Source organism: Abramis brama (genome assembly GCF_963993115.1).
Source record: "Abramis brama genome assembly, chromosome: 3".
NCBI classification, from domain to species: Eukaryota; Metazoa; Chordata; class Actinopteri; order Cypriniformes; family Leuciscidae; genus Abramis; species Abramis brama.
The window spans coordinates 62,266,295-62,287,336 of record NC_139965.1 but is presented as its reverse complement, the minus strand read 5'-3'; the positions used below and the strand labels follow the sequence as shown (position 1 = coordinate 62,287,336).

The 21,042-nt window shown below is 40.0% G+C and overlaps 1 protein-coding gene across 1 annotated transcript; it reads right to left on the bottom strand.

Annotated features, from left to right (window-relative positions):
- Positions 1 to 4,566: 4,566 nt before the first annotated feature.
- Positions 4,567 to 5,181, bottom strand: LOC311079399 (histone H1-like; the record flags this gene model as incomplete). Its single annotated transcript, XM_084108795.1, has 1 exon — positions 4,567 to 5,181. One exon carries the CDS (start codon positions 5,179 to 5,181, stop codon positions 4,567 to 4,569), a length of 615 nt encoding a protein of 204 aa, XP_083964921.1.
- Between the last annotated feature and the right edge of the window lie 15,861 nt (positions 5,182 to 21,042).

Here is a 21,042-nt window from a genome sequence, read left to right as displayed (position 1 = left end):
GAAAACACAGAATAGTGAACCTGGACACAATTTCAAGAAAATAGAAATGCTTAATTGTTTTAATTATGAGGGGGTCCTTGGAAATTGTTCTCCCACACAAATGGTCCCCTTGGCTCAAACCGTTTGAGAACCCCTGCTTTTGACACACAAAACAAAATATGATAATACATATATGAAAAATACATTTTGACTGGACTCCCTCTTTATGGCCAAATATCAACCTGATCCAAACACTCTCCTCCCCCCTTAGATAGTCTACCTGTCTCTCCCCACGGAAAATGTAGGTTATGGGACAAACAGAAACATTCATTTGGGAAGGCCACCAATGAACATAAAGTTAAAAATCATAAAATAGCCAGCTGCTCTACAGAATCTGGACTTGGTCCTACTCCAGTAGGTATGGCTGAATCCTTTTATCTTTTAATGTGACATTAGCCTACTATCTCCCCTGTAGTAATTCAAATGCTTTTTAAGTTGTGGCTTTGAAAAAGGACATCTGGAATATGGCCTTGCTTTTACCAACACATATTTTGCACACAGAATGGGTTTCATGCATGTCCTCAGTTATTTTGTCACGTCATCATGCACTTTCTCTAAAATTACAGCAGCGCAAAGCACTATAAGCGTGAAATGCAATATTCACATGCTTGTAGTGGTAGTGTAAGGGAGCATGTTATCTACAGTACTTAGTCTACATAATCATGTAAGACTGTCTTTAATAGTGACTCTGGGTCTGAATTCTGTGATCTGCCTTTAGCAGAGACAGAAACTTCAGTAACATGCATTGTCTGTGTGGTACTAAAGCAAGGTTATGTTTACAATGTAGCCGGTTGTATATGTAAACAAATGTACATGAGCACCTGGTCAAAAAGAAAGTCTATTCCATGCATGTCAAGCAAATGACAAATAAATTAAAATAATATTACACCAATGCCATCTATGACTACCTCAAATTCATTCACTGACAGATTAAACTTATTTTTGTAAAATGACGCCCTTGCCCTATCACACAATATTAATAAAAAGTGAAACAAATCATATTGCTTAATTACATATGAGCATTTATACTTACTGCAATATTGGCCGAGTCCACCACTCTTGACGCATTTTTATTTTTTCTGACCCTTTCCCCCCAATTCTTGTCCAGGGACAATTTTTTGGCCGTCACTTTGGCTTTTTGGGAGATGGCTGTGAAACAAGAGCTGCAGGTTTTGCGGCTCACCTGTGTTGGTAAAAGTATACCAAAGTGAGACATCAGATCCACAGTCACAGAGAAGAAGTACAATCAAGATACAGTTTAATTTGGCTGTATACAGGAAAGATAGGAACACACAATGCAATTCAGAATAGGTCTCTAAATTTACACAGGATTATTATTATTATTATAATAATACAGTAAAAGTGGCAGATGTAGGAGACACCCAGACTACTCTAATAAATGTTGCCTATGGCGTTTGGTGCAAAATAAGTAATACATATTGTTATTAACCCAGACACCTTACATTATTACTGTTTTGTAACACAGTACAGATATCATACAGGGTCATTTAGTAGGAGCATACTTTAGTATCCAATTGACCTACTAAATGTAGGACATTAAAAACACATATTTGAATATTGCACATAATGCTCTATTCCACTGTCCCTCACCTGATTAGGTACTTGGCAGGAGGGGCAAGGCTTGAACTTCTTTCGAGGCATTTTGAAATCTACACACACACACACACAAACACACACACAAACACACACACACACACACACACACACACACACACACACACACAAACACACACACACACACACACACACACACACACACACACACACACACACACGCACACACACACACACACACACATTTTTTTCTTCTATAATAACATACTTTTTTAGACATTGTCAACAAACAGTACACAACTTATTGGCATAACTGCTTTCTACCAAAACAATGAAAACAATTAAAGCAGGTTAACTTTTAGCTAATTTAGCGTCACTGCAACAACAACCATGCACTTCAGTCATAGTCATATCAGTCTCTATCCCATGCATTTTCTACAGTGCACTTTAGACAGCGTCAACAAACACAAATTTTCTAATTCACTCATTTTAATTTTGGAAGCTATATATATATATAGCATATGTGTGTGTGTGAATCAGTCAATAATTTATGACAGCATTATTACATTACTTGCATATTGTTTTATTTCATGTTGAAAAGTTGTGATGAGCCACAATGTAGTAGTTATGAATTTGTAGTATTGTTAAAAATGGATGATTTATTTCGGTGTTTTATTATATAATTTTGCGTAATTTATCATTAATGTCCAGCCCGGTCTCACCCCAAAACGTCATATACTGACGCGTCTTGACCATGCGTCAACATACGACGAAAAGGGTACCCCTTTAACGTCAATATGAGACGCAGACAGAAGCGCACCAGCAGCGCCTCCTAGCGGTACCCTAACGCATACCTAAACCTACCCATAACCCGAATCGTCACACATGGACGTTATGGGGGTACCTGCATGGTCAAGACGCGTCAGTATATGACGTTTTGGGGTGAGACTGTAAAACAGACCAATCTGCCAACCGTTCTTCATTCTGAACATTTACAATGTTGGATAATTTTTGCGGGCTAATTTAATACTGAAAATCTTATATTCCCCTATGATCGTACCTTAAGTTACATGATTGTATGCGACAAAAATTAACTTGAATTTAATTAGCTAACGTTAACTTTGCTAGCCTGCACATTTGGTGCAGAAAACTGTATGTTTATAATGTCTTATTCTATCATAATCGTCCTAAGAAATGGCCACCTTACAAAACTAAAGTTTCTAAACACAACTTATTGTCCTGATTCAACAGTTTTAGATGTGTAAATGTAAGAATAATAGATCCATGTATATTAATGTACCGTACTTACCGAGAGGAAAATCGCAATGAACTTTGGGATAACCCGGTGACGTCAGCGTAATTGTTTTAAAGGACTTAATAATAAACAAAAAAATGTATAAATAAACTGATTAATTGAACACAATCGTAGCATATTATATTTATTAAAATAAAATAAAAAATCCGATAAAAATCTGTTATCCAGCATGCTTTAGTTAAAGGAGTAAACTCACCGCTGAATGCGGTTGCACTTGCACACCATGTGCGTTGTTAAACTCACCGCTGATGAACGCGCTAAACCTTTGACATCAGATTGCGAGGGTTTTTAAACATCAAAAACCAGTTGGAGAGCCAGATAAAAATGATCGGGGGTCCGCCATTTGACTCGTCCTGGCATAATTTAGATCGATCATTAAATTGAGTGTTGTTAAACTCACCGCTGAATGCGGTTGCACACCATGTGCGCTGTTAAACTCACCACTGATGAACGCGCTAAACCTTTGCTATCAGATTGCGAGGGTTTTAAAACATCAAAAACCAGTTGGAGAGCCAGATAAAAATTATCTGGGGGCTGCCATTTGACTCGCCCTGGCATAGATCGTTTTTTTGTAGCCTATTCATTTTTATTTTTGTAGTATAGTCTTGTTGTAATGGCCGACAACATGTTGTGGTGTGCTTACCCAAGACGTCAAATTTCAACGTTGAACGTCCCCGGTTCAATCTATAGGACTACCCTGCTCGTTGAAAAATGACGCCAAGGGTATACCCAGTGCGTTAAAAAATGACGCCAGGGTTCCTGGACCATGCGTCAGACATTTGACGTGTAGGGAGTGAGACTGTGTTGTTGCGGAGGAGCCTGTGGACACGGCCGACGGGGAACTGCAGCCCTGCCCTGGACGAGCGAGTCTTGGCCTTCGCTCGAGCTTTGCCGCCGGTTTTGCCTCTACCGCTCATTTCAACAATCAGCTTCTACAATCTCCACAGTGGAAGAACTGAATGAAGAGCAGCGGCTCCACACCCTGTCTTTATACGAGAGCGCCAGTCGCCCATTGGCTTAGAGTCTGATAGCATTTCAACCAATCACTGAACTTCCCTACAAAGCCCCACCCCCCTTTCTGGCGGGAATATTATACGTAAGTTTTTGACAAAATAGATGAAACATTGAAATATGTATGGTAGAATATTCAAATAGGTACAAAAATGGATATTATAAAAGTGCTTCACCCTCGTCACCACACTGTATATTCTGTGCAGATTGACCTGATACTGTACAGTATTGTGTTCCTGTGTAATACTGGAGTTTTACCACTGCTTATTGTTTCTATTGTCACAATTCTCCAGTATAGTGTTATGCCTGTGTGTGTGTGTGTGTGTATATTTATATTTTGTGCTGTTATACATCTTATTTTAACTGTGATCAGTCTGAACCCTCATTAGCTTTTTGGCCTTTTTATGATTTGTATAAAAATGGTTTAAGAGTTTTCTAATACTAGGTGACTTATCTTAGTGTTTTACATTGTTCAGATTGCATGAATCCCAGTAGTTTAAAGTCACATATGGGCTTATTTGCTTTCAAAATAAACAAATGATTAAAATACACGAGTTTTGCTCTTTTCTCAGAGTCAGTGGGTGGCTCTTAAAAGAGCCTTTGATGTAATGAAGCACAGGAGGTGTTTATCTCTTCTTGGGAGCTCCTCTTTTAGGCTTTGCCGCCTTCGGTTTCGCCGCCTTGGCCTTCTTCGGGCTCTTGGCTGCTTTCTTCGCGGCCGCGGGCTTCTTCGCCTTCTTGGGGCTCTTCGTCGCCTTCTTAGCGGGCTTGGCGGCGGGTTTCTTGGCCTTCTTGGGTGATTTCTTCGCGGCTGCGGGCTTCTTTGCTGCGGCGCTCTTGGGCTTCTTGGCGGCGGCGGGTTTCTTGGCCGCGGGCTTCTTCGCTTTAGGAGCCGCGGGTTTCTTGGCCGCGGGCTTCTTCTTGCTCTCGGCTTGCTGCTTGTTGAGCTTGAAGGAGCCCGAGGCGCCGGTTCCCTTGACCTGCACCAGAGTCCCTTTAGTCACCAGGCTCTTGATGGCGATCTTGACGCGGGAGTTGTTCTTCTCCACGTCGTAGCCGCTGGCAGCGAGCGCCTTCTTCAGCGCGGCGAGAGACACGCCGCTCCTCTCCTTGGACGCGGACACCGCTTTGACGATCAGCTCGCCGACGCCGGGACCTGCTTTCTTGGCTTTTGCAGCGGACTTCTTCTTGGGCGCTTTGGCCGGGGCGGCAGCGGCCGGGGCGGGGGCGGTTTCTGCCATAATCTCTCTCTCACCGATCGGATAATCTGCAGCTTTCAAACACGGTCTGCTTTCAGCAGTGAATGACCAGCGCACGAGCGGCGCGGCGCCTTTAAACAACACATGAGAACCTCGTAGACTCAACCCGCGCGCTCGCTGTCTGTGCGCGTCCACGAGCCGCTGACTCTTGTGTTTTCTTCTCTTACATTTGGACCAAAACTGGAGCGATTAAATAGTTTGTCGCAGTCAAAACAACGTGAACAGCAAGCAGAGGTTCTGGGCTTTCATTAGAGACTAAAATACGCGAAGAGGAAATGTTTCTTTTGCCTCCATCAGATCAAATCCAAGGCGAGCATCAGCCACGGGGAAAAGCCGCGAGTAAATGTAATGGAAAGTTTTACTGTAAAAGAGTGTAAAAGTGTGAAGGCGTCCTCTGTGTGTTCAGCAAACAGTCTGAAAGAGACTTTAATGAGATCAGCATCAGTGAGGGTCGAGGGGAGGCTTTGACACAGATGGTGTTTTGGGCCGCTTGAAGCACAAGAACATCATCCAGTGTCTGTCTGTGACTCTCATCTCTGGCCTTATAATCATCATCATCATCATCATCGTCATATACATATATACGTCTGATCACACAGTATCAATGTTTTAACTTGTTTTCATAAGCGGATTGTACATCATATCACGTGAAAAAAAAAAAAAAAGTAAAAAAAGTAAATCGTCATTTGTTTCTCAGTCTTCGGCTTCTGAATGATGATTGTGTTAAAGCTCTGAATGAGTGACTTAAAAACAACTTATTTTTCTCCCTATTTCTCATTTCTCTCCGTGTTCCAGCTTGTTCTTTTCTAGACAGTGTTTGAAACTCTGTATTGCATTTCTCATGTCATTGCCTCCTCAAGATTATTTCCTACATAAGTCTCTTTGGATAAAATCATCTGATAAAGGAATGAATGTAAATAATAAAGCATAGGTCACTCATTGTAATATTTTGATTTAACCACTATTAAAATGTAATTCATAAAACAGTGATAATATTTGCTGTATATGTTTGATATATTTGGGGTTTTGGTCATATTTAGGCCACTAGTTTTCTGACCCAGGAATATATTTTTCTTACTCTTGTTCTTGTGGAAAGAAACACTCTCATGACACACAGTAATTATATTAACCATAATTTTCCTCATGTTTCACTATATTAGTGAGGATATTTTGTGATTCACATGTAAAACCAAACAAACTTCATCTCTCTTTAACTCTGAACCAAAACTGAGAAACTTCTCGACCTAAAACAACAAACTTTAGACATTGATGCGCTTAAATTGATATAATTTTGCTATTGAAACTGATTAAACAATGATAGAGTTATTTTATTCATAAACCAACAGTATTAGTGTTTCCAGCTTTGTTCGGTTGGACTGAGATTTTGACGACATCAGTGACACGAGGTTTTAATAATGCAAATTACCCAATTACTGAAGCTTAATGTTGAACTAGATGCACTTTTCAGAACTGGCTCTATAAATATTACCAGCCAGTCAGATTTCTTACTAGTTTATTAAAAACAAAAATGTTTTAGAAAAAAAACATTTATTTTTCTATGACCTATATTTTGTGTTAAAAAGGTGCAGTAAACAAGTCAAGTCACCTTTATTTATATAGCGCTTTTTACAATACAGATTGTATCAAAGCAGCTTCACATTGATAACATGAAAATAATACAACAAAGTTTGTTTCTAGAAGAAAATGGCATCATCGTCCACCTACATGCAAGAAGCATGAAGAGGGAAGTTAGCTAGAGGAGAGATGTCCTAGAGAACGACTAACGACTAACATTAGAATTATATTCTCTTGAATTTTGACACGACCAAAGACACAACGTTCCAATGAACAAATAGCAAAGAAGAGGGAAAATGCAGCAGGAACGCGCAACGTCCCGAATTTACATTGGAAAAGCAGGGAGGGGGAGGGGACGGGATGAGTTTATGTATGATCCACCAATAGCAAACCACAACTAATCAATCAAGCCCCGCCCTACATTTATTCTTATTCTTATTTCACTCAGATATACGTCACAATTGTGCAGAAACGACGATCACAACTTCCGTTTCATGACGACTATAATGTACAGAAAAAAAAATCTGATTTAGAAATGATATTTATTTATTTTAAACAGTTGTAAGCAAGTCATTTTGTTATTTCCACAAGTTTTTTTTTTTTTTAAGTTCGTAGATTTGAAAATAAAAGACAAAACACTAATTTGGTTAAGCAGATACTTTTTCAGTAACAAAATTAAGGTTATTAATATTAGTAAATTCATTAGCTAACACGAACTAACAATGCATGAGCAATATATTTTTAAAACATTTATTAATATTTGTTAACCTTAATTAGTAAATCTAATTGCTCATGTTAGTTCACAGTGCATTAACTAATGTTAACAAATACAACTTTGGATTTTAAAAATGTATTAGTAAATGTAAAAATCACCACTGACTAAGAATAATAAATGCTGTGGAAGTATTGTTCATTGTTAGTTCACGTTAACTACCACAGTTAACTAATGTTGACAACGAAAAGTGTTTTCAGAAAGAAAGAAAAGCCAAACATGTTCCTCATTAGTCTAGCTTACGTTTCTACATTGGACTTCTCATAAGCTGCTATAAATCAAAGGAAGAAAGGCCGAATCCTGCTCTGAGTTTGAGTTTGTGTGCATGCAGTGCTTCATCCTCAATCATCCTCAATGCAAAACACATGCCATGAATGACAGCCTTCCTGCAACACTTTATAGAAATGCATGATGTGTAAACAGAAGAAGAGGCTCTTTTATTGTTTGATCATTGAAGTCTGAATGCGATGTGTGCAGCTGACCTGTGTGTTTCTGAGTTCAGTTTAATGGCCACCACTGCACCACCTGTACCTGCCACGGCTGATCAAGAGGCCGGAGCGTCTGATCCAAGACAATCAGAATATTCTAAACATTTACACAGTGGCTGTCATAACTTGTTTTCATGACAGGTTAAGTAAAAATATAATTAATATTTAATGCATATATTTAGAAAAATGTTCTTTTTTTCTTTCTTGCTGTTGAGTTTATGGTCATTGAACGGCTTCTTTCTAAAGGTAAATGTAATGTTACGTGGCATATTGTTTACAAGCCGTTTTATTGATGTATTTCTGTGGTTGAAACACGGTTGTACCGTTTCTTTTAACATACTTTCTGATGTCCATTCATGCTTATTTGAAGCTGTAACTATTAGATGATCGGTTTACGTGCCGATTGAACAGGCGATCAGGCCAAAGTGGTGAAACTCATAATAAAATTGACAGAATTTGAAAGATAAGGCTTTGTTTCACATCAAAAGTAACAGCACAAAGCTTATTGTAATTCATTGGTTGGTCGGCGCGATACAAATAATGTTTAGTTAAGCTGTCAACTGACACATCGACTGAAAACGGCACAGAATAAAATAAAAGATCATTTATCGGGATTAAAGAAGCGACATCAGTACATAGAAAGGAGATTCGATTAAAAGTGAGAAATTTCTATTTTCAACCCAGCCCTATGAGAGTGTAATATGCGTGTTGGATCTGTACTCGTGCTTGTAATGCTCCCCCTGCTGGCGATAGGTAAGGAGGAGAAAGTGTCTGTGCGCGGCGAGGACTACACACACAAACTGGTGGAACAGGGAAACATCCACTTCATCGCTACTGGGAAGATTAAAGAGACGGGACAGATCATAACAGCGATGAAAGTCATCACAATGCACAACCCCAAACTCATAGTGAAGTCAGACATTGTATACATTACTATTACTGTACCTCTCATTTACATTAAAACCAGGGGTTCTCAAACTGCCATTGGGGAACTGAAAAAGCTAAAATAAAGTATAGATAATAACAATAATTTTAAGATTATTAACCTTTTAATCAAACGCATTATTATACTTGTATATTATTATATACAAATACAACAATAAAAACGTTATAAATGTAAAGTTTAATAATATAAGTTTTATCATACTGTATGATTCTCTCTTATTAAAGGCAGGGTAGGCAGGATTTTTCTAAAAAACTTTTTCACAATTTTGTTTAAACTGTCTTTATATACCAATACATAATTAAAATGTAAGTATCTGAAAAAGAGAGTATAAAAGTCGAGTGTCTGTAGACCTCTCAGGGCTGCAATAAACACAGCTACTTATTCCATTCACCCCTTATTCAGAAAAAAACTGCCGACCCTGCCTTTAATTTAAATTTAAGTTAAATTAAATTATTATTTTTTTCTTTTTTTCCTTTTTCTTTTTTTGGTCATACAAACCCCTTTGACCTAAAATAGTTACCTGAGGTAGCCCTGAGATTTTAAGTTAGTAATAATAAATAATAATAAAATAATAATAAAATAAAATAAAATAAAATAAAATAAAATAAAATAATAATTATTATAATTATATATATATATATATATATATATATATATATATATATATATATTAGGGCTGTCACGATATGATATTGCGATTATCGCGTCCAAAATAAAAGTTTGTATTTACATAATAAATGTGTGTGTGTACTGTATATAATTATATATATATATATATATATATATAATATTTGCATGTATATACTGTTTATAGATTTATATATAATTTATATTTATATAAATATAAATATTGTATATCTAAATAACATTTTAAAAAAAAAATATATACATGCATGTATGTGTATTTAAATATACAAAATAATTATACACAGTACACACACATTTATTATGAAAATACAAACTTTTAGTTTGGATGCGATAATCGCGATATCATATCGTGACAGCCCTAATATATCTATATCTATATCTATATCTATATCTATATATATATATATATATATATATATTCACGAGGCAAACAACCAAATGCTATCAAACATGCTTTTACTGGTGTTCAGGTCACACGCAGATTACATCACATCAACACGTGCAAATCACATCTTAAATACCATCTCCCAGGCATAGGAACCAATGAATGCACATCATGCATATACACATTATCCCAATACACCACATTACCTCCCCCATTAAAGCCAATACACCACATTATCAGTTCAAAAGCACCACATCAGTTAAAATTCTCAATTTCTAAAACGCTGTGGTAATTTAATAGTCTGTTTAGAGCGACGCAGACCCACTGGACTTGGAACCAGAGGCTCCGTTGGTTCGAAAGGTACCTCAGAGTCAAATGTACCTACTGAAGTTCCAGCAAATCCAGAATCTTGATCATTGGGTTCAGCATATTGAGCAGTCTCCTTTTCATTATGTGGCATTGGAATCTCTGAGGACGAAGTGTGTGGTCTCAGTTGATCACCATGCCGTCTATACACAATATCCGATATCGGATCACGTACTTTGTACGAAACAGGTCCTGTCTGTTGTGTAATCACTCCAGATAGCCACTTCGGATCTCCTCCCACTGTACTTCGCAGGAAAACAGAATCATCCACAGCAAAGGATCTCTCTCTTGCCCGATAGTCATGTTGATTTTTCTGCAAATACTGTTTTCTGCGAACAGTTTCATGAATGTTTGGTTTCAGGAAGTCCAACCTGGTGCGAATGTCTCTTTAAAAATAAATCATGGTGACTGACCTGTGGTACAATTAGGAGTTGTGCGATATCGCAATAAAAATAAAGATAGTCTATCATCAATGCACATTTGTTCATTAGTCAATTTCTTCATACCCATCTTAAACATCTGGACATATCTTTCTGCCAATCCACTGGTTGCTGGGTGTTTTGGTGCACTCCTGGTATGCATAATACCATTCTGCTTCACAAATCTTTGGAATTCATCAGAAGTAAAAGTAGTTGCATTGTCAGTCACTATTAGTTCAGGTAATCCATATGCAGAAAACAATCTCTTCAATCTGGTAATTGTAGCTTGAGAAGTAATCTGTGGCATACGAAAAACTTCTAACCACTTAGAATGAGCATCAACAATGATCATAAACATGTTGTTCAGGAAAGGACCAGCAAAATCAACATGCAACCTTTTCCAACACTCACCCGGGAATTCCCATGGATGAAGAGGGACGTGACTTGGCATTCTTTGTTCTTGTTGACAGATTTGACACTCCTTGCAAACTCCTGACACTCCTGGCCACCACACATATTTACGAGTCAGAGCTTTCATTTTAACAATGCCAGGGTGTAACACTGATTTTCGAAATTTGAACGGTACTATCACTCGTGTGCCCCATAACAGACATCCCTGTTCCACTGACAGTTCATTTCTTTTTGCATAGAATACTTTCAAATCATCTGAAACTTCGATTGGCCAACCTTCCATGACATAACGAAACACTTTAGAAAGTTCTTGATCTGTTCTTGTCGTTCTGGCAATCTGTGCTGCATTTAGAGGAGCTTCTTGAAGATGGTTTGTCAAAATGGTGTTGATATTTGCTGAAATGGCTTCTGTTCCTACATCCGTAATTTCAGGTAATGGAATTCGTGACAAGCCATCTGCATTTCCATGACTTTCTGCCTTGCGATACATGATGTGATAATCATATGCCGACAAAATTATAGCCCACCGCTGAATGCGAGCGGCAGCCATCATTGGGAAGTGCTTATGTTCACCAAACAGAGTCACTAATGGTCTATGATCAGTTATCAAATTAAAGGATCTTCCCCAAAGATATTGATGGAATTTTTTATCTCCATAAATCACACTCAAAGCTTCCTTCTCAATCTGTGAATATTTCTTTTCAGCAGGGGACAAAGTACGTGAAGCATATGCAATGGGCATGATACCCTTACGAAAAAGAAGTTTATTCAAGTGTTCTATTAGTATACTTCTTTTAAACTAAAAATAAGAAAGTATACTTTCAGTCTACTTTTTATATACTTCTCAGAAATATACTTTATGTACTTCTCAGAAATATACTTCAAATTGCACTTAAGTATACTTGACTTATACTGACAGAAAAGTCTAAGTATATTTAGCCTATACTTGTTGATCGAGATATACCGGTACTTAAAAGTATAATTAAGTATTCTAAGTATTCTTGGCTTGTACTTGTGTTTACTATTTTGATTGAGTAGCTTATTAAATACTTTTTTAAAAACATAATATTACACACCGTCTTATAAACTAACATGTTCAGCTTTATATAGTAACAAACTTTCGGGTGGAATAGCTTAATATAGAGTAAATAAAATAAGCATGGAAAATAAGTTTATTCAAGTGTTCTATTATACTTCTTTTCAACTAAAAAGAAGAAAGCATACTTTCAGTCTACATTTTATATACTTCTCAAAAATATACTTAATTACACTTAAGTGTACTTGACTTACACTGAGAGAAAAGTCCAAGTATATTTGGCCTATACTTGTACTCAATCTTTTGATCGAGATATACTTAAAATTTTAATTATTCAAAGTATACTTGGCTTGTAGTTGTGTTAACTCTTTTGATTGAGTAGCCTATTAAATATACTTTTTTTACATCGTTTTTCATATACAGTTTTATGAAACTTTGTTTGAAAATATTGATTAAAATATTGATATAAAACAGATATGCTTCTAATTCTGCGTATCTGAATTTTTGTGTAGGCTAGTCCACTGGTAGTGTACATATTTACTTTAATTAAACTTTTCCTCACCATTGACTGAATTTTCCAGCTATCCATGTTTTCACTGGTATACGGTAGGGGGCGCTATGACACATCTTCTAGTACAGATTCTCCGGATCAAAACACAGGAGAAGAAGCTGAAACAAGTGATAGAAGATTGCTCACTCAAATGTAAAATAATGTGATATCAAACATTAAACAGCTTGTAAATCAAAACTGCTTAATGTTCCAAATGAAATGAAGCGTAATCCATGAAGAGAAAACGACTGTGAAGCTTTGGGGGTGTTGGACTCGATCTACTCCACCTGTGTTTTGATCATCGTTCTGGATCTGATCAAGGCGTAATCTTTGACAAAAATGTGATTTTCTCAACTATTTTGTTTAAAATGTTGCCTTTCTTTATGAAACTTACTGCCATTCAAGTGTTGATAAAAAGGATGCATGAAGCTAATAAAATGTTTTTTAAATTAAAGTAGAGTTAAAGGTATTTTTAGTATTTTAAGTATAAAAAATAACATTTGAACATAGTAGTATAGGCCTACTGCAACTGCAAAAATTGTATATAAATAGTAAACTATAAGTATAATGTTAAGTTCACTTAAAGAAAACTTGTAGAATAAAACTACTAAACTAGTAGTTTACTGAGAGTACACTAAAAGAAAACTTGTAGTATAAAACTACTAAACTAGTAGTTTACTGGGAGTATACTTCAAAGTTGCTACAAGTATTAAAATAGTAAACTACTAGTATACTCATAAGTTCACTTGCAGTACAAATGAGAATCATAATTATGAACTAGTTGTGCACTTAAAGTTTACTACTGTTACACTTATAGTACACTTAAACATATACTTTTATATACTTCAAGTGGGCCAATTTAGTCCCAAGCGGTATTAAAATAGTACACTTACAAGTTTACTACTAGTACATATTGACATTAGTATACTTACTACATAAAGTATACTTAAAAATATACTTGAACATTACTCAAGTATACTTCATAAAATGAACTTGAAGTATACTTTTTTTCCGTAAGGGTAGGCATGATGTGCTGAAGCACTGCACCAGTTCCGTAAGCTGAGGCGTCACATGCTAAAGTCAAAGGCAGTTGTGGATCATAATGTACTAACACTTTAGCCGCTTTCCGACCGGAGGAACCTTTTCACAGTTCCTAGAACTATTGGCTAAAGTACCCGGATGTCGGCGTGTTCGCACCGCAGGAACTAGAAACGATTTTAGTTCTAGGAACTCCATTTGGAGGAACTAATTTAGGTCCTACTTCAGAGTCGGGTCTAAACCAGCACTATAGGAACTACCCGTGACGTTAGTGTTCGCTGATTGACCGAACGCGCGCGGAACACCAGCACCCGCCACTTTTAAAACAGCTAGAATGTAAACACAGATTATAGCCTATATATTTACTCCAGAAACTAACTATACAAACATGGAAAACAGTGATAGATGGGTCTCTAAACCTTTATGCTGAAGAGAAAATCCAACGCAACTTTGAGGGAACCAAGCCAAACATGATTATGTATTTCTGCCCCGCTAGCAACACTGGACATCAACCACACGGCATAAGCTAATAACCTTTTTTTCATATACTGTCTACTTTCTATAACAGTTCTATCTAATAAGATATTAAACAGTACTGTTAGACAGATCGCTAACTAATAAACACAGAGAATGCGACCATAGTTTGCTCTGGCGTTCTCAGCGCCGCCAAAATAAAGGTCCGTCGCGCCGTCAAAATAAAAGTCACCGTGCTTGCGTCACTCCCTTACCCCTCCTACCAGTTCCTATGGCCACTTGGCCAGTGCGAACGCAAACAGCAAAACCGAGTTTGGGGGAGAGTAGTTCATAGGACTGTTTAGAAGTGGACAGTTCCTATAACTAAGTTCCTGTAACTACTTGGTCGGAAAGCGGCTTTTGTCACTGGTGAGCCGTTCTTTACACCTGTTGAAAGCACCTTGTTCCTTTTTCCCCCAGCACCAAGCAACTTGTTCTTTCAACAGTCTATACAGTGGTGCCAACACTGTGCTCTGATGTACAAAACGTCCATAATAATTTACCAGGCCTAAAAAGGCTTGCAGTTCCTTCACATTTGAGGGTGCTGGTGCATCTTGAATAGCTCTTACCTTGTCTTTTGTTGGATACACCCCTTTTTCATCGATCACATGGCCCAGGTATTCAATTCGTGTTTGTCCCCACTCACACTTACATTTCTGTACTCTTAAGCCTGAGTCTTGAAGACGCTGTGAGACTTTGCAAAGGTTTGTTAGATGTTCTTGCTCATCTTGACCTGTGATCAACAAATCGTCCAAATACAACCACTTTCAGATCTTTCATCAAATTTTCCATTATACGTTGAAAAATGGAAGGGGCTGAACTGATGCCAAAAGCAAGACGATTATACACATATAATCCCTTGTGGGTGTTGATTGTCGTATACTTCTTAGAATCATTATCCAGTAAGACCTGTTTATATACCTGTGCCAAGTCTATCTTGGAAAACAACTTCCCTCCACTCAAAGTGGCTAAAACTTCCTCAATCCGTGGCAAGGGATACACTTCAGTATTGGCAGCTTGATTAACAGTGGCTTTGCAGTCTCCGCATAAGCGAATTGTGGAATCTTTTTTTATAACAGGAACAGCTGGAGCAGCTCACTCACTGTATTTCACTGGAGATATAACATTGGCTTTTTCTAGTCTATCAATTTCCTTCTCCACACGTTCTTTCATAGCAAAAGGAAGAGGACGACTTTTAAAAAACTTGGGTGGAACATCTGGTTTCACTGAAATAGTCGCTTTAATGTCCTTTAGAGTGCCCAGCTTAAAGTCCTTAAGTCCTTAAAGACTTCACTATACTTGTCCAGCACTTCTTGGATAGCTTGACTCACATATCGAATTAAAGGTGCTCTAAGTGACAAACAAAGTTAAGTTTTACTGATACTTCATTCAATGTGTAATGTCGCCAAGTTAGATAAAGGGTTTTATATATTGCAGAACAGAATGCAGAAAAAGAGAAACATTATCTTAAAATCGTTTCGCAATCTGAGGTTATAACTATAGCTCCCATACAAGGACACAATAATAGCAAGATAACGTTAGCTTCGCGTTTCCCAGTGAGCATAAACAACGGCGGCATCGTAAACAAATTTAGTCAAAGTTGTCAATAGCCTATAAATGAACATTCAAATTCATAACAAACAGTGGATGAAAACAATCATTCACACAAATTGTCACCCTACTGTGAATTTGCTTGATCATTTACAATAGAGATTGATCGCTAGCTGTTAGAAACATAACGTTATATGTTGTATTCACCAAAGTTAACGCTGACTGCATAGTTCTAGCTAATTACATCCTTGTGTTGGTTTGGCGAACATGAACGTCAGTTTAGAAAGAAAGATGGATTTACCCACCGGTTCTGCAAAAACAGAGCAACCTGAAGGTCGGACTGGAAGCCCTTCTGCCGGCGGAGTTCTCGCCACCTTTAAAAGGTTTTTCCGATGTAAATTCGGGACTTCGCGTGTCCCTTATCCTTGTCCCTCTTCTTTGCAATTTGTTCATCGGAACGTCGTCTCTTTGGTCGTGTGTCGGCCATAGGCTAATTCAAACTTCCCTCTTCATGTACAGACGCTCCACACCCACTTCATGTGCACGCGCACTAACCCCCCAAACGCCACCCTCAAATACATCTTGCCAGTGATTGGCTGGAGCACTGTTTGCTGTGTTTAATGGTGCGGGTGAGCCCAGTTTGTTTTTGTTGCCGTTTGTGGAGCCTGTGGTGTCTACAGAGACCGCATTTTTTTACAGTGTGTTCAGGGGACAGGCAGCTAGCGGACAGTGAGGAGATGTTTGCTGTATGTGACAAAAAAATGTTTTGGCCTAAAAAACGCGTGACATCACTTAGAGCACCTTTAATTTCCAATTCAGTTTTACTTTCTGGAGCCAGTTGCTACCACACAGGTTTAGACCATTCCCTTTTACTACAATTAGTGGTAACTCATTCACTTGATCCTCATATTGTACAGTAGTTGTGAATTGACCCAATACTGGAATGGATTCACCGGTGTAGGGCTTTAACTTTACTCTGGCTCCCTCCAGTGGCAAATGGGCAAACGACTGTTTATACACTAGTTGTGAAATGATGCTTACAGCCGCTCCTGTATCAATTTCCATCAATAAATCCTGCTGATTCACAGTAAAATTCACTCGGAAAGGCTGTTTCTCAGTATCACTTAACATGGAAAACATTTCCAGCTCTGGCTCTTCAGCATACATATAAGCTGTTACTTTATGCTTGTTCTGTTGTTCAGCAGATTTACTGTTGAGATGTGACTTCACTTTAACTTTACAAGCTCTCTTTATATGCCCAATCTTTCCACAATAGTGACATTTAGAATTTTTAAAATAACATTCCTGAGCATTACGGTTTTTGCCTTTACAACGATAGCATAACTGTCTTTTCATCTACCTTATGCACTGTTGCCGCTGAATCCTCTGTTTTCCTCAGTTGTTGCGTATCTCGATCTGCGGTTTCCATGCTGAGAGCAATTTCAAGTGCCCGTGCAAAAGTGAGTGTGTCTTCCGAAAGCAATCTTCGTTGACATGCTTCACTTTGGATTCCGCTAACAAAACGATCACGTAGAGACTCATCCAAACTTGCACCAAAGTCACATTTAGATGCACATTGTTTCAGTTCAGCAACATACTGGAACACAGTTTCATGGGGCTTTTGAACACAGCGCTGAAATCTTCTTCTTCTTCTTCTTCTTTCATTTTTTGGCGCATTGCATTCTCAGTGCATACCGCCACCTACCTTTGCTGTTATGCAGTCATGATTTCTTATGATCAGTTTTTCCTTTTTTCCTTTTCTTTTTTTTCTTTCCTTTTTTCATTCTCACTTGCCTCTTCCTCACATATCAATCCTAATTTATAATTATTTGATGCTCCATCTCATTCCATCTCCCATATCCGATCTGGCGCTGCGTGTTCAGCTCCTCCAGACCGGCCTATGAGATCTGGAATAGACCAAAGCATCCTTATTCTATATTAAATCCTTTCACTTAATCCTGTCGTATATATGTATTCTATTAACATTCTGTATACTACTCTATCTCTATTAAAATCATAACCTAACAAATATGCCAAATCCTTATTAATCTTCCCTCTTTCGTTTAAATATGATATCAACTCCTTCCTTTCCTCATCATACCTTTTACAATCGTATATCACATGTTCTACTGTTTCTTTCTCCCCACAATTCTCACATAGGTAGGCTAGTCCTTGAAGAGTGACTAGGTAACCCTTGAGCATTTTATGACCACGTTGAGAGTAAAAAAAGACAATTGCTAACGTCTCAGACACGTTAATGTTGTGATTAGTAATTAATTTAATTAGTAATTCTTTATAATTTGTTATAATTACCTATTAGTTCTTAATTATGCGAATCTCATTAAGTAATTATTGATTACCTAATAATGAACTATCTCCTAAATTTGATATTACTTACTGATTAGTTAAGCTTGTTTCTATATTAGTTAATAGTAGTAGCTGAAGTGTTAATGTAGTAATACTCATTAGTCCTGCATTACTTCCTGCATAATTACTTATTGATGACGGACCATTATTATAAAGTGTTACCGATTTTTCTTTTAGAGCTGCGACAATTAATTGATATTTGAGATTATTAATCAATTATACAATTAATCACCAACAATTTTGATAATTGTTTAATAAAAAATGCTCTGCTTTCAGAGTCTTACATTTGAACATATATATATATATATATATATATATATATATATTCATACATCATCTTTTAGATTATGAAAATAACCGTTGTTTGCAGACTTAGTTTCTTTTACTAGTCAGTGAGCCACATAGCTGTCTGCCATACATAGCAAAAGAGTCAACAGCAAGATGCATTGCTCAATTCAACTTCAAAAAACTATAAACACATATCTCCACTTCACATGGGGTAATGAGATCCTACAATTTGCACCAGAGTACAAAATCAGCCTCGCCTCAGTTCTATAGAGAGCATAGAGTCCATAGGGCAGCATTTATAGACAGAAGAATACAAAATACAAATGTACTGGATGTTTCCTTATGGAGCACAGTCACTGCTAGAAAAAAGGGGACATTTGTTCTTATTACAGGAGGTGAATAATTTCCTCTTTTTGTACCATTTGTACAGGTTGTACTAACCAGCAGTCCACCATCCAGCCCACCACCAGTCCTCCTCCCATCCAGCCCACCACCAGCCCTCCTCCCATCCAGTCCCTCATCCAGCCCACCACCAGTTCTCCTCCCATCCAGCCCACCACCAGTCCTCCTCCCATCCAGTCCCTCATCCAGCCCACCACCAGTCCTCCTCCCATCCAGTCCACCACCAGTCCTCCTCCCATCCAGCCCACCACCAGTCCTCCTCCCATCCAGTCCACCACCAGTCCTCCTCCCATCCAGCCCACCACCAGTCCTCCTCCCATCCAGTCCCTCATCCAGCCCACCACCAGTCCTCCTCCCATCCAGTCCACCACCAGTCCTCCTCCCATCCAGCCCACCACCAGTCCTCCTCCCATCCAGTCCCTCATCCAGCCCACCACCAGTTCTCCTCCCATCCAGCCCACCACCAGTCCTCCTCCCATCCAGCCCACCACCAGTCCTCCTCCCATCCAGTCCCTCATCCAGCCCACCACCAGTCCTCCTCCCATCCAGTCCCTCATCCAGCCCACCACCAGTCCTCCTCCCATCCAGTCCCTCATCCAGCCCACCACCAGTCCTCCTCCCATCCAGTCCACCACCAGTCCTCCTCCCATCCAGCCCACCACCAGTCCTCCTCCCATCCAGTCCACCACCAGTCCTCCTCCCATCCAGCCCACCACCAGTCCTCCTCCCATCCAGTCCCTCATCCAGCCCACCACCAGTCCTCCTCCCATCCAGTCCACCACCAGTCCTCCTCCCATCCAGCCCACCACCAGTCCTCCTCCCATCCAGTCCCTCATCCAGCCCACCACCAGTTCTCCTCCCATCCAGCCCACCACCAGTCCTCCTCCCATCCAGCCCACCACCAGTCCTCCTCCCATCCAGTCCCTCATCCAGCCCACCACCAGTCCTCCTCCCATCCAGTCCCTCATCCAGCCCACCACCAGTCCTCCTCCCATCCAGTCCACCATCCAGCCCACCACCAGTCCTCCTCCCATCCAGTCCAACATCCAGCCCACCACCAGTCCTCCTCCCATCCAGTCCACCACCAGTCCTCCTCCCATCCGGTCCCTCATCCAGTCCACCATCCAGCCCACCACCAGTCCTCCTCCCATCCAGTCCACCATCCAGCCCACCACCAGTCCTCCTCCCATCCAGCCCACCAGCAGTCCTCCTCCCATCCAGTCCCTCATCCAGCCCACCACCAGTCCTCCTCCCATCCAGTCCCTCATCCAGCCCACCACCAGTCCTCCTCCCATCCAGTCCACCATCCAGCCCACCACCAGTCCTCCTCCCATCCAGTCCACCATCCAGCCCACCACCAGTCCTCCTCCCATCCAGTCCCTCATCCAGCCCACCACCAGTCCTCCTCCCATCCAGTCCCTCATCCAGCCCACCACCAGTCCTCCTCCCATCCAGCCCACCATCCAGCCCACCACCAGTCCTCCTCCCATCCAGTCCACCACCAGTCCTCCTCCCATCCAGCCCACCACCAGTCCTCCTCCCATCCAGCCCACCACCAGTCCTCCTCCCATCCGGTCCCTCATCCAGTCCACCATCCAGCCCACCACCAGTCCTCCTCCCATCCAGTCCAACATCCAGCCCACCACCAGTCCTCCCATCCAGCTCACCACCAGTCCTCCTCCCATCCAGTCCACCATCCAGCCCACCATCAGTCCTCCTTCCATCCAGTCCACCATCCAGCCCACCACCAGTCCTCCTCCCATCCAGCCCACCACCAGTCCTCCTCCCATCCAGTCCCTCATCCAGCCCACCACCAGTTTTCCTCCCATCCAGCCCACCACCAGTCCTCCTCCCATCCAGCCCACCACCAGTCCTCCTCCCATCCGGTCCCTCATCCAGCCCACCACCAGTCCTCCTCCCATCCGGTCCCTCATCCAGTCCACCATCCAGCCCACCACCAGTCCTCCTCCCATCCAGTCCACCATCCAGCCCACCACCAGTCCTCCTCCCATCCAGCCCACCACCAGTCCTCCTCCCATCCAGTCCCTCATCCAGCCCACCACCAGTCCTCCTCCCATCCAGCCCACC